The sequence below is a fragment of the Hemibagrus wyckioides genome, linkage group LG23 (genome assembly GCF_019097595.1).
Source record: "Hemibagrus wyckioides isolate EC202008001 linkage group LG23, SWU_Hwy_1.0, whole genome shotgun sequence".
Taxonomy (NCBI): Eukaryota; Metazoa; Chordata; class Actinopteri; order Siluriformes; family Bagridae; genus Hemibagrus; species Hemibagrus wyckioides.
In genome coordinates, this window is record NC_080732.1 from 4,802,380 (window position 1) to 4,818,238 (window position 15,859).

Sequence of the window (15,859 nt, forward strand, 5' to 3'; positions counted from 1 at the left end):
TGGATCAGAGCTGATTTTGTAGTGCACTCATGCCCCATCACTGCCCTCACACCCTATCAACCCATGTTATTGTGGAGCCCTGGAAGCTGAAGGTGAAGATTTGGAGAACACAGACTGGAATTAAAAAAAGGAACTTTCTTTACCACAAAGTGGTAATAACTCTACTTATGATGTATTTCATAAAGTATTGCATCATATTGTAGTTTTGATCTGATTCAATATTGATATCCAGTAAAGTGCAAATTACAGAAAAATGGGTGGAAACAGGAGGCAAATGTTATTTGCATAATGTTTGCATTGCTCTTTTGCATATTACTTATATTAAGTGATGCCAGAAGTTTGTTCAGAAAAGAGCACTAACACGTCACATAGAAAGATGAAGGCATGTCACAATGTCCTCCTCATGGATGCCCTATGGTTTTAGGTGAACCAGGAAACTTTGGTGAATCTGACTTCACTGCCCTCATGCCCCATGCCCCCTCATGCCCCATTGTGGAGCCCTGGAAGCTGGAGGTGAAGACTTGGAGAACAGGGACTACAAAGAGAAAAGGAAATTTCTTTGCTATGAAGTGAAAGTAACTCTACTTATGATGTCTTTCATACTGTATTGCATCATACAGTAGTTTTGATCTGACTCGATATTGATATCCAGTTAAATGATTTTTTTTTTCCAAAATTTTTCGAAAGGTGAAGAGGTTCACTGCAATCAAATCCAGCAGAAGATAGAACGGAAAACAAAGGAGATCTGCTTCATTGCCAACAGCACACTGTAATTCTCTTAATGTTTTATTTATACACATTATATTTAATGTGTATTCCAATATAGTTCTTGCTCTAGTGTCATAATCTGGGTGGTTTGTCTTGTTTAAAATTCTCTTTGTAATCAACTTAATTATATATCCTTAGGAAGTAGAAGATCCTGAGTATTATCCTTCATTACTGTTCACGCTCCTGGTACTGTACTACTGGCAGGGTTAGAAACATCCTCTATTTCATGTTTCTGAAATGTTTCGCTACTGTACTTGTAGGATCAAACTGGTTACAAAGCAAAGGAAGTTAAAGTAATATACCAGGAAATAGCTTCGGGCTCCAGGCTCAGAAATCTCATTCTAAAACGTGTCCTTACTTAACATAGTTACAGATCGCAAACGGCACAACAGCATACATTAGGGGTTTTGTAGGAAACTAAGTGTCTGTATTAGAAGGAAACTGTTCTTGTTTTAAGGTGGTAAGCTGTGTTCCTGTACACTGAAAAAAAGGAATTTTGCTGGCTGTTGCATTTACTTAAGTGCAACGTATGTTTTGTACTATATAATTTAATGTTTACAAAATTAACATGAAAAAATCACGTAAGATTTGCTTGAAATTCAACTGCTTAGCTTTCACTTGATTCGATTTTGTCAAAATAACAAGAAACAATCAAGTACCCACGCGCTTCCTGGAAAATGATTAACTTTATCGCGATAACACGTCCCGAGATGAGGATTTGAAATAACGTAAAGAAGACACCTGAGGGAAGCCGTTGATGAGTGCGCACATGGAAAGGTAAGAGCAAATCCTTTATCATCTAATTGTGAAATTAATCAAAATGCAAATTAAAGTACTGTGCCTTAATAATAGAGGCGGCATATTTCTCCGGCAGTTTTATGTTTTATGTAGGTCTGGATTGTGCTAGGGATGAAACGATTTATTCAGTATGTACAGTCATTTTGGCGCAAATTAACATCATTGCTAAATGAGATGCACGCTTGTTTTCTGTTTTCTGTAATTAACATTTGCAACATCTGCCGATGTGTGTGTGATATGCTGGTTAACTAACATGTAGCTGATGCTAACAATTAGCTAGCTAGCAAGTTTAGACTTAGGTTAACAAACAGGCTGCTAATGTTAAGGGTGCTTAAATATACTCACAGCCTAAGCAGAGCAGCCGTCACTCGGCCTCCTTAATGTGTAAGTACATGGGAAACTGACCGTCCTCCCTGTTGGAGTGTGGATATGCAGCTAGATTCATGATGAAGCTGATGCTTATGATTGTGTGATCCGACTCTGAAGCATGAGTTTGAGTGAAGCTGACTAGACTTCAGTGTGCCATTGAGGTTGATGATGGCCACAGTGCAGGATGTACTTCAATGTCTGTTGCATCGTTGTTATATTTGCGAGTGGTCTTCAGTTTATTGAGGTAAATCACTGAGCTCACCTCACTGATAATATTTTTTCTTTCACAGGTCCATCTTGCTATTTGCACATACAAAGGCATAGTGGTAAGTACTGGTGCATTTCTTATGCATCTGCACTTTGTGATTTAAATACTTGAGCTTGAGTTGTGTATGTGGAAATATCCACATAATTGACCTTGCTTTGCAAAATGTTTTAACAGCATGAGTTGCACACACATTTTGTTTTATTGCTATTTCCAGTATTTAAGGACACCATCATTAACAAAAATCATTTGGAAGTGATGATGGGTTTCCATCAAATGTTTTGATAGTGTAATAGACCATTTTACTTAGATTTAGATTGCAGACACCACTGTTGGAATTTATGTTCTCAAAGAATATGCTTCAAATGATGAACCAAATGACATTGGAATTGTACTTGAAGGCATCAAGGTGTTGCAGTGTCTCGATAATGTAGCATAAGCTGTGGCTATTCTGTTCGGACTGATGTATGCTCTAAATCTCAGCTACCCTGCCAAACTTAGCTACACCTTCGAGGTTGTCCAAAAGATTTTTGTGGAAGGTAAACTTTCTAACAAAGCACAAACTCTGAAAAACAGACTAGTTCAATAAAAGAGTTACAGAGTCTGAACTTTAACACAACTTGATGGAGGTAAACATTTCATAAACCCTTAAACTGTTCTTAAAGGCATTGCTATATGATTTGCACTTTTTTGTGAATTCCCTGTAAGTTTACAATGTTTTCTTTTTTGAAGTCATTGAGTTCTAATGTAACCTTTATAACAGTGCCCCTTTTTTGCCATATTCACTTGTGATGCCATGTTTGGTTTATTTCAATGAAATAATTTTTCTTCAGAATTCACTTTTTAACACTTCACACTTGCATTTGCCTGTGACAGTACGTTATACTTGGCCTGACGGAAATGTATGATTTGCAAAGTTAATGCTCAATATAGCTTGTTTGTATAAAGCCCTGGTTCCGCCTTTTTTTATCAGAGCTCCTTAGTATTTTCCATTGATTGTTTTCTGTTTGCACACACTAAAACCTGAAACCTATACATTGTTTACTATGTGTCAGGGACATAATGAACTTACTGTTAATTTACATTATACATTTGAATAATGTTGCCACTAAGAAATTATGTTAGACTTGTCAGTGATAATAGAGTATCATGGACATGATTAAAATACATTAAAATTACACAGTTAATTGCTATTACAGTAAATTATAAAAATTATCTTAAGTCAACATGATTCTTTTACACTACTCTAACATGAATTAAATATTTTGGTTTAACAAGCAAAAATTGTGTAATTTGGCCACATTTTGATAATGTGGGACCGATGTACACATTAAAATCAAGTAAATTCAAAGGATTATTTTTTTCAGTGTATACACAAATATATCCTATATATACAAATCTCCTGCCTAATACTGTGGACAAAACCTCTGAAGATATTTGTGATATGTGGCACCAAGTTCAGCTTTTAGACAAATTGTAAAAATTCTGCTTAAAGCTAGTGGCTTTAATAATTTACAGAATTTGGGAAAAATGTGTAAAATCAATTAAGAACAAAATCATTTGGGGGAAAAAAACTCTGGCTTAAATTTGAGTCGGATTTTTTCAATTTTATTTATTGTAGCAAAGCAAGCTCCCCAATTTCCTAAGCATTTTACATACCAGTTATTCTATCCAGCTGAGCCTCATCTGCTCCATAAAGCATTAAACCTTTGAACTGAAGGAATTCAGAAAATTAAAGAAGCCCTTCAGAGTCATGTTTCAGCCTTTAACTCAGTAAAAAGAGCCTTCCCTATGGGTGTTGTTATCAGATTGGTGGTGCTAGTGGTCTCTTGTCCTCTACAGGGGCTGTTCATCCCACTGCAATTTCAATTTCAGAGTTTACTCTGTACTGCTGAACTTCTCTCCTCTAATTCAACTCTAACTGAGCAATTTCACATGCAGGATTGAACAGGATTGAGCTTTAAAATGCACTGCATTTCCACACAGACTAACCACACTGTAATGGACATTCCAGGAAATACACACTCAGTGTGTGAGTAGCTCCTCTTAATGAAGCTCCTCTTATTGCTGCTCCTCTTAATGAATTTGACTGGACTGCAACTGTGCATAGTTGTGCACTTGAATACCTGCTTACTAATATACTTGAACTTGCATGCTTTTACATTTACATTTATGGCATTTGGCAGACGCCCTTATCCAGGGCGACTTACAATTTATCTCATTTTATACACCTGAGCAAATGACAGTTAAAGATCTTGATCAAGAGTCCAACAGTGGCAGCTTGGTTTCAAACAAATATATATAAATAGATATAAATCTTAAATTTCTAATACTTTCTGTATATAATAACACATTTCCCTCTTCTTTTCTGGTACTTCCTGTCTATATCAACACTTTTTCTTGTACTTCCTATATAAATCAACATGTATTTCCACTAGTTTGTTTCCTGTATAAATTAACATGGTTCCCTTATATTTCTGGTGCTTACTGTAAAATTGACATATTTCCCCTAAATATCTGGTTCTCCCTGTATAATGGATGTGTTTTCTCTATGTGTCTGGTGTTTCCTATGTTAAAAAAATTTCTGGTAATTCTTGTATATATATTAACACATTTCCTAGTACTTCCTATATAAATCAACATATACACTGACCAGACATAACATTATGACCACCTGTCTAATATTGTGTTGGTCCACCATTTGCTGCCACTACAGCCCTGACCCATCATGCACTGTGTATTCTGACACCTTTCTATCAGAACCAGCATTAACTTCTTCAGTAATTTGAGCAACAGTAGCTCGTCTGTTGGATCGGACCAGCCTTCGCTCCCCACGTGAATCAATGAGCCTTGGCCCCCCATGACCCTGTCGCCGATTCACCACTGTTCCTTCCTTGGACCACTTTTGATAGATACTGACCACTGCAGACCGGGAACACCCCACAAGAGCTGCAGTTTTGAAGATGCTCTGATCCAGTGGTCTAGCCATCACAATTTGGCCCTTGTCAAACTCGCTCAATTCCTTACGCTTGTCCATTTTTCCTGCTTCTAACACATCAACTTGGAGGACAAAACGTTCATTTGCTGCCTAATATATCCCACCCACTAACAGGTGATAATCAGTGTTATTCAATTTACCTGTCAGTGGTCATAATGTTATGCCTGATTGGTGTATATCCACTAAATGTTTTTTTTTCCTGTATGAATTAATATGGTTCCCTTACATTTCTACTGCTTCCTTTTTAAAGCAGCATATTTTCCCTGGGTTCCCTAAATTTTCTGTTTAAATTAATGTTCCTACATTTCTGGTGCTTCCTATATAAAATAAACAAATTTTCCTTCAACATTAATTTCTTCTACAGTGTCTCTTCATCATGTATAAATCAGTGTCCCTTGCTTCTCTCATACTTCCTGTGTAAATCATCACATTTTCCTTACATTTCTGGTACTTCTTTTATAAATCAGTATGAAAAGGAGGTCACTGTTAATTATTTATTTTTAAAAACCAAAGGAGGATAGAGGATGTTATCCGATTCAAACACACAACTACCTTTACATCATCAAGTTTACATGCATACTAATGTGATATATTTATATGTACTACGTGTGAAGGCACCATTGTCTAGAGCAAGGTACAAAAGTGCTTTGAAGTCTCTAACAATGAATACAGTACATCAATACTGATTCACTAGGTCGCAGACTAAGGATACTGTGTGTCTAAAATGTTCAATCAAACTATTATTTCAGTAATTGAAGTAATGTGGTTCTGCAAAATGCTCAAATCTTCTTATTCATTGTCACATTGAAATATTTATTTGATTAAGATTATGTGGTTTGGATCCTTCGGAAGCCAAGCTTTGCTTTTCACTCAGATTTCACCAGCTCCATTTCAGAAATATCTCTCATGTCTTTTTCATCAAGTTCAATTTTTCTTAAGAATTTGAGGAAAAACATTTGTGACAAAGGTGATAAAATGAAAAAAATGAAATTGACACTACACCAGGTTACATATGTAACCTGGTTCCCTTAGAAGGGAACAAGACATGACTGATGTTATGGGAATGCTTCATCGAGGAAGTTGTGTTTAATGGCTCAGATAAGACATGTGATTAATCCATATAAGGGCATACTGGTGTGGGTTCTCCCTTTAAGCCTAGTCTTATTGCTCATCCTCACAAAGTGCATGGAGGCTGCTTTGGCATCCAGATTGAGTGAAAGTGGGGGCTGTATTTCTAATGCTAAAACACTTCTTCCTGAAACTCAGGGACTACCTTTCATGGTCCCTTTCATCAGTCATTAGGGATGTCTGTGTTTGTGCCCACTTTTCAGGTTGGTGCACCAGATTGGGCCCTAGGTAGAGACCAGATTTCTATCCCTGAGGGCGGTTTACACTCCAAAGCACATGATCGGGAAGCAGGCTTCCTGCTGAGTCAGGGGCTGAGGCCCGAGAAATGGCATCTCCACCCAGGTGATTTTTGGCCAGACAGAAGTGGCTTTGTTCACCTCTGAGGGGTCGACCCACTGTTCCCTGTGGCTTTCTCTTTTCACATGACGGACTCCACCTGTTTCTGGTGACTCCTCATTGGCCAGCTCATTAGGCATGTGGACCTAATTTTCCTTCTGGACAGTGCTACTTGGGAGATGCCCGTCAGGAGGAGCCACCTCTCTTAGGTGCAGGGGGTGATTCTCCACCCCCACCCTGAGATTTAAAAGCTCTTGGTCTGGCCCCTGAGGGGGATCAGCTCCTAGACTCCAGTCTCCCTACTGAGGTTTTGGAGACTAGGTTGAACTTTTAACTTTGGTGTAATTAGCATTGTCAGGATGTAGTTTACTGTCCTGTAAGCACACTGCTAGAGTTCCTGCAGACATGCCTCTTTGAGGGCCTATTTCCCTCTACATTGAGGTATACATGGCAGCCATTGCAGCAAGTCATGTGCCTGTTTTCTGGTCTTTTGCCTTCTGTGTGGTGCTGGTCAGCTGAGGCTTTCCTGCAGCTTCTTTCAGCAGAGCTTCTACCCTCTGCCACACCAGAGGAGAGACTGCACCTGTTGTGCCCAGGTTGGGTTCTCAGCACTTATGACCATTGCTTAAGTTCAAGTCCTCTCCCTTTTCATCTGCTTTGCTGGCTGCAACAAAAGCAATCCAGTCTCCAAGTAGTGGTAGCTATCTCCTAGGCCTATGAGGTACACTGTGTGGCTTCATCTCTAGGGATTACAGATCGCTCCACTAGGTGTATTGCCTTGTCACATTACTCCAACTTCTACTAGTCTGATGGAAGTGCGAGTCAAAGTCCGGGGTGTGGCAAGCAATGCATCATCTTGTACCCTTCTTAGGGAACTGACATTACAGGTTACATATGTAACCTGGTGTAGTTCTCTTTTTGAGTGAACTTGATTCTGCATCATGGCTGATGCCACCACACACCAGTCAATGTCTGACAAGCACAAATCTCTTAGATTAAATTTCTGGATGAGGCGATACCCCTAGAAAAGTAAGCTCTAACACCTAGAGGTGAAGCAATACCGCATGCCTCATAGGCCTGGGTTATGGCCTCTACCCAGTGTGCCAAGTGCGGTTTGGAGACCAGATTACCCTTGCTCTGGGTCCCAAAACAGACAAACAGGGAGGAGGACTTGCACCACAAGCTCAGTTCTCAGGGCCCTTACTGGGCAAAGCAAATGCAGACTCTCCTATTTCACTGACTCATGGGGCGAAAAGAGTGTTTTGAAAGTCGAAAGACCCTCCACTTCAGGGAGTACAGCTTTCTAGTAGAGGGAGCCCTAGTGATCAACAGGGTCTCCACTACCTCAGAGGCCTGCCTCTAGGATATGGTCCCCCTCAGGGGCCAGACCCAGAGCTTGAACATCTCATGTAGGTTTGCCCCCTGTGGCTGAGAGAGGAGATCTTTCCTTATGGGAATCTCCCAAGGAGTGTCATCTAGGAGGGAGAATAGGTCTGCGACCCAAACTTCAGCAGAAGAAGGTGGACTCGATCATTGTGCACTCTGGCTAGTACTTCTGAGAGCAGAGCTACTGGGAGAAAGTGATACAGTAGTAGCCTTGGCCACATCTGTACTGGAGCATCCAGGCCTAAAGTGGCCAGGTGAGAAAGGGAATACCACAGCGGACAGTGGGTTGACTCTTTGAAGGTGAACAAATCCACTTCCGTCCGCCCGAAAATTTGCCGAATGTGCTCCACCACCTGCAGGTGAAGACGCTTTTGCTTCGCCTTCAGCATCTGCATTTGCATTGCCTGATTTGCATTGTCTCACAGACCACCCTGATGATTGATATAGGAAACTACCGTAGTGCTGTCTGTGTGCACACAGACATGGTAACCCCTGAGGTGTGGGAAAACTGTTGCTAAAAACACTGCCCTCCCAGAGACCCTGGCAGAGTGCCTGTCAAAGACTGCTCCCCAGCCCGAAAGTGAGGCATCCGTTGAATCTTGCGATGGTGATGCATCGTTCAAGTGGGACCCAAGGTCAGGAACCAGTGTCTTTTCCACATAAGAAAGGTATGAAACTCACAGCATCTAACCATCTTCTTTGAAAAGGAGAAAGAGAACTCATATGGGCCACCATGTCCTTTGACTGGGCAAGAATGAGCCAGTCATCCAGGTAATTTAGTACATGGTGCCACTGCATCTGCAGGGTAGCATCCATGCACTTCATAAATGTGTGTGGTGATAGGGCTAGACCAAAAGAAAGAACACAAAGTTGATTTTTTTATTTGAATAAACCTTTCAAGCTCAGATGTCAAGGTATATTATTTGTCAAAAGCTCTGGCAGATTTTCTCTGTGCCACTTCACATGTAACAAGGTAAGAACCTCAATGCAACCTATTTGTCTAAAGGCAAAAAGGATACGCCTCACCTCACTGAATTAGTTTTTCAGAATTTAAACAAAGGTGTAACAAAAACTGCGTCAATTTGGGGAATTTGTCTGTGCATTTACTTATTTATTAGTTTCACTTCATTTTTGTGTGCATTCATTAGTATTGAAATTCGATTTGAATCAAAGCTGAGTGAAGCTTATGGCTTCATTCCAAATTTTGATTTATCATCCAAAGCTAATCTGAACATGGATGATTTCGATTATAATTACACAGTTAATTACAATGCTGATTCAGGAAGAAGTACAAAACAGGTGCAATGTTTTTTTTTATTATTTGATTTGATTTAATAATGATTTCTGGAAAAATGGTTTGGGAAATAATCAAGTCTGTAGTACAGGAGGTGTCTGTCCATTTGCTTCTGACTTAATAACAATAATTTTGTGGAACATATGTCTGAAACCACATTGAATATGTATTTTTTATTTAAAATTGGAAAAACAGGTTTGAAGAATTTTTTAAATATTGTTTTGTAAAATATTCAGGATTCTGAAATATTCCTAGGTCCTTATTTAAATGTAAGCAAATGTCTGATATTGCACATGTTAACTGCAGATTCTCCTCATGCTTAATCTCTTCTTTTCAAGCATTTGATTGAAAAAAATAAATAGTACTTGGACACCTGAGAAATAAACATCATCTATTTTTCCCTGAATTAAAATAGACTTGGTGGAAGTATGGAGAGTGTGTGTTGAACATTAGGTTAGATTTTTAATGATGTCCATTCCCAGTTCTGCATCAGCGTCAACCTGCAAGTCTATCAAAAACAGCTGTCAGGTTTGATCGTGGTCTATGTGACTTTCTTCCTTCGCTGCCTGTTTTCTGTTAGCTCCTTAGTTTGTGATTTGGCTAACATTTACATTTGTGGCAGATGGCCTTAATCTCTTTGTTATTTTTTTATTTTTTATTTTTTTGCAGCATGTGCACCATGGCAGCAACACTATGATTATTTGACTTAACCTACAATCATACAGAATTTTAAAGCATGACTTTCAAAAGTTTAGTCATAAAAACTCAGGTGCTATAAGATAATAAGAAAATAAGAAACAAATACTAGACTGAAAGGCGAATGATTTAAATGAAGTACATTTGCTTAAAGGCAAACAGGCTATGCCTCACCTCACTCAATATGTTTAGCAGTTGCATGCACAAGCAAAGAGAAGATTAAAATAAGCTTTAGCATAGTTTGAGCTCTGATTTTTTACCTAACAAGACAAAAGATTTATCTCACACATGCTATATGTAAAACAAAACAAAAAAAACCCTGACCATCATTTCACAACAGCAGCTTTAAATCCAGTGATGAGGGGTGGAGTGATAATATAACCTCCAAATGACCTTCAGTGGTCTTGTGGGGTCCATGCTTTGATGGGTCAGAGCTAATTTGGTGATATAAGTTGGACCTAGGTGGTTTTAATGCTGTAGGTGATCTGTGTATTCTAGCAGTTTGTATTTTTTTCCCTTTTTGCTTGCCTTATATTTATGGTGCTTCCTGTATAAATTGACAGATTTTCCCTAAATCTTTGATTCTCCCTCTACAGGGGATGTGTTTTCTCTACTTTTCTGGTGTTTCCTGTTTACAAGCAGGCAAATTTATACTTAGATCTCTTTTCATGATGCATTCTATTAGTACTAAGGAGTTTTATTTTAGATTATAAAAATTTTATGATTAAATGGTTGTCATATAGTCTTTCATTTCCGGGAACCTTTTAAGCAAAATAAAGTTCATCTTGTTCCATCTAATTTTCATTCATGGTACAAAGGTAAAGATGAAAGTACAGAAAAATGGGTGGAAACAGAAGGGAAATGTTGTTTGCATAGTTTTTGCATTGCCCTTTTGCATGTATTTCTATATTATTTATACTGAATGCTGCCAGAGGTTTGCTCAGAACAGAGCACAAACGCATCACATAGAAAGATGAAGGCCTTTCACAGTGTCCTGCTCTTTGCCACTTTAACAGAAACAGCTGTTTGCTTGTTCACTAGATCATTCGTTTCTGTGAACAAATTTTTTACTTGGGTTGATGCTCAGACATACTGCAGAAACAAGTATGTAGACATGGCGACCATTCCCAAACTAACGACGTTTGATGCCTGTATAACTAAGCCATGCTGGATTGGCCTGAGAAAGCAGCCACAGGAGAATTTCTTTAGTCAGTGGTCTGATGAGAGTAAAGTACAATTTACCTCATGGGGATATAGTGAACCAAGTAACTTGAGCACTAGCCATTGTGTGACTACAATAGAATCTAACTGGTTTAGCTCTGACTGTGCAATGCTTTTGAATTTCATCTGCTACAAATGGGTGCCTCGGTTAATTATGGTGAAAGAGATGATGACCTGGGAAGAAGCACTGAACTACTGCAGAACGAACTACAGTGACTTGGTAAGCCTGAGCAATGAAAGAGATTTTGCTGCAGCCAGGATAATGAGCAAGAACAGTCAAACACCAAAGGTATGGACAGGCTTGCACTTCATAGATCACCTATGGTTCTGGGTGAACCATCAACCTCTGGGGAACCTGACTTCACTTCCTTCATGCCCCATCAAACCTTTTCGTTGTGGAGCCCTGGAAGCTGGAAGTGAAGTCTTGGAGAACAGGGACTGTAATGAGAAAAGGAACTTTCTTTGCTACGAAGTGTAAGTAACTCTACGTATGATGTCTTTCATACTCTATTGCATCATATGGTAGTTTTGATCTGACTTGATATTGATATACAGTTAAGTGAAGCTGCTCAAATTCCTCAAAAGGTGAAGAGGTTCACTGCAATCAAATCTGGTAGAATATGGAGAGGAAAACAAAGGAGATCTGCTTCATTGCCAGCAACATAAAAAAAAAAAAAATCTGTATTCCAATTTAGTTATTGCTCTAGTGTCATAATCTGGGGCGTTTGTCTTATTAAATTTTTTATTATTTTTTTTTTATATTCAACTTAATTATATATCTTCATGAAATAGAAGATGTTTCTGAAATGTTTCGCTACTGTACTTGTAGGATCAAACTGGTTGCAAATCAAAGAAGTTAAAGTAATACACCAGGAAATAGCTTAGAGCTCCAGCTCGTTCTAAAACGTGTTCTTACTTAACATAGTTACAGAACGCAAACTGTACAGTAGCATACCTTAGAGGTTTTGAAGGAAATTGAGTGTCTGTATTAGACTGAAATTGTTCTTGCTTTCAAGGTGGTAAGCTGTATTCCTGTTGATCCTATATATATATATACACTATATTGCCAAAAGTATTCGCTCACCTGCCTTGACTCGTATATGAACTTAAGTGACATCGCATTCCTAATCCATAGGGTTCAATATGACGTTGGTCCACCCTCTGCAGCTATAACAGCTTCAACTCTTCTGGGAAGGCTGTCCACAAGGTTTAGGAGTGTGTTTATGGGAATTTTTGACCATTCTTCCAGAAGCGCATTTGTGAGGTCACACACTGCTGTTGGACGAGAAGGCCTGGCTCTCAGTCTCCGCTCTAATTCATCCCAAAGGTGTTCTATCAGGTTGAGGTCAGGAATCTGTGCAGGCCAGTCAAGTTCATCCACACCAGACTCTGTCATCCATGTCTTTATGGACCTTGCTTTGTGCACTGGTGCACAGTCATGTTGGAAGAGGAAGGGGCCAGCTCCAAACTGTTCCCACAAAGTTGGGAGCATGGAATTGTCCAAAATGTCTTGGTATGCTGAAGCATTCAGAGTTCCTTTCACTGGGACTAAGGGGCCAAGCCCAGCTCCTGAAAAACAACCCCACACCATAATCCACCCTCCACCAAACTTTACACTTGGCACAATGCAGTCAGACAAGTACCGTTCTCCTGGCAACCGCCAAACCCAGACTCGTCCATCAGATTGCCAGATGGAGAAGCGCGATTCGTCACTCCAGAGAACGCGTCTCCACTGCTCTAGAGTCCAGTGGCGGCGTGCTTTACACCACTGCATCCGACGCTTTGCATTGCACTTGGTGATGTATGGCTTGGATGCAGCTGCTCGGCCATGGAAACCCATTCCATGAAGCTCTCCGCGCACTGTTCTTGAGCTAATCTGAAGGCCACATGAAGTTTGGAGGTCTGTAGCGATTGACTCTGCAGAAAGTTGGCGACCTCTTCGCTCTATGCGCCTCAGCATCCGCTGACCCCGCTCCGTCAGTTTACGTGGCCTACCACTTCGTGGCTGAGTTGCTGTCGTTCCCAAACACTTCCACGTTCTTATAATACAGCTGACAGTTGACTGTGGAATATTTAGGAGCGAGGAAATTTCACGACTGGATTTGTTGCACAGGTGGCATCCTATCACAGTTCCACGCTGGAATTCACTGAGCTCCTGAGAGCGACCCATTCTTTCACAAATGTTTGTAAAAACAGTCTGCATGCCTAGGTGCTTGATTTTATACACCTGTGGCCATGGAAGTGATTGGAACAACCGATTCTGATTATTTGGATGGGTGAGCGAATACTTTTGGCAATATAGTGTATATATATATATATATATATATATATATATATATATAAATCTCCTGCCAAATACTGTGGACAAAACCTCTGCAGATGTACTGTGGAATCTGGCACCAAGTTCAGTTTTTAGACAAATTAAAAAAATATATCTGCTTAATCTAGTGTTTATAATAATTTACATAATTTGGAAAAATGTGTAATATAATCATTTTCGGGGAACAAAAACACTGACAAACTTTTTCCTTCAGTTTTGATTTTTTTCTTCAATTTCAGCATTGACTGACTGAAAAGAGCCTTCCTTACGGGTGTTGTTATCGGATTGGTGGTGCCAGTGGTCTCTTGTCCTCTACAGGAGCTTTTCATCCCCCTACAATTTCTGACTGTCAGGGTTTCTGTACTGCTGAACTTCTCTCCTCTACTTCAACTCTAACTGAGCAATTGCACATACAGGATTGAACAGCACTGAACAGCTTTAAAATGCATTTTCACACAGACTAACAACACTGTGGCAAATTTAGAGTAATGAAGTTTTTCTTATGACATTCAAGTTAAAAGTAGTGTGTAATCCAGGTAACACACACTCAGTGTGTGTGAGTAGAGCCACCTGCTGCTCCTCTTAATGAATTTCACTGGACTGCATCCATGCATAGTTGTGCACTTGAATACTTGCTTACTAATATACTTGAACTTGCATGCTTTTACATTTGGCAGACACACTTATCCAGGGCAACTTACAATTTATCTCATTGTATACAGCTGAGCAATTAAGGACCTTGCACAAAGGCCCAACAATGGCAGCTTTGGTGGATCTGGGGTTCAAACTCACAGCCTTCCAATCCACAGTCCAACACCTTAACCCCTAAGCTATTACATCCCCATGTGCAAGGCTGCACACAAGCAAAATTATGAAGCAAAAGTAAGTATTGTGATGCACAAGATGTACAACTGTGCGAGTATGCAATTAAGTGTAGCTGTGTTCAAGTGCACAAGTAACCAATCAATCAATCAATCAATCAATTAATCAATCTGTCAATAAATCAGGTACTGAAGTTTGCATGCATACAAGTATTCACGTATGCCAGTGTACAAATATACAAGTGTACAAGTGTACCAGTATGTGTGTTCACAGATATACAAGCGCACAGCTATGTAAGCATGCCAGTGATTAACTGTAACTAATATGCAAAAGTCTGTAAGAATACACATATACAAATATTCAAATCAAACAATTATGCAAGGAATCATGTGTACAAGTTTGTATGTAAGTACGTAAGCATGTAAGCCTTCCTGCATAAATCAACAAGTTTCCCCTACATATTTGCTGCTGCTTGTATAAATCAACACATTTAACTTACGTTTCTAATATTTCCTGTACAAACCAACACACTACCATTTACTTTTCTAGTACTTCCTATATATATCAACACATTTCCTGGTACTTTCTGTCTAAATCGACATATATTTTCATTTAATTGTATTTTTGCCTGTGTAAAGGAACATGGCTCCTTATATTTCTAGTGCTTCTTGAATAAAATGACATATTTCCACTAAATTGTTGGTTATTCCAGTACAATGGATGTGTTTTCTCTACATTTCAGCATTTCATCTGTTAAAAAGTTTTCTGGTACTTTCTGCATGTATATATATTATACTTATATTTAATTTATTTAATATTCCTGTATATATCAACACATTTCCTAGTATGTCTTATATAAATATATATATATATATATATATATATATATATATATATATATATATATATATATATATATATATATATCGATATCCACTAAAATGTACTTTTAATCTTTATAAAATGAACATGCTTCCCATACATTTCTGCTGCTTTGTGTTTAAAGCAACATTTTTTCCCCTATATTTCTGTTTCTGTCTGTTCAAATTGATGTTTTTCCTACATTTCTGGTACTTCCTGTATAAAATAAACAAATTTCCCTGCGACATAAATTTCTCCAGTGTTTTGTCATCATATATAAATCAGTGTTTTTCCCCTGCATGTCTCGTGCTTCCCGTATAAATCAACACAATTCCCTTATATCTCTGGTACTTCCTGTAAAAACCCACACATTTTTCTTACATTTATTACAAAAATTTTGGTTCTTTGTGTATAAACCAACATGCTTCCCCTCCTTTTCCGGTGCTTTCTGCATAAATCAACGTTTCCTCTCCATTTGCAGTGCTTCCTGTGTGAGGACACAGCTCCTTATAGTAGTGATGATGTATTAAAAGTGAATATCATACAAATGTGTGCTGAACACAACCATCATTTATATCTCTACCCCAAGTTAGACAG

General features: G+C 38.8%; 1 protein-coding gene across 1 annotated transcript; it reads left to right on the forward strand.

Moving 5' to 3' along the window:
- The first annotated feature begins 10,983 nt into the window (after positions 1–10,983).
- On the forward strand, positions 10,984–15,163 carry LOC131344031 (macrophage mannose receptor 1-like). The gene is made up of 2 exons (XM_058375957.1): positions 10,984–11,733; positions 13,819–15,163. The coding sequence occupies exons 1-2, from the start codon at positions 11,012–11,014 to the stop codon at positions 13,826–13,828; spliced, it is 732 nt and encodes a 243-aa protein (XP_058231940.1). The 5' UTR covers positions 10,984–11,011; the 3' UTR covers positions 13,829–15,163.
- Positions 15,164–15,859: the final 696 nt, after the last annotated feature.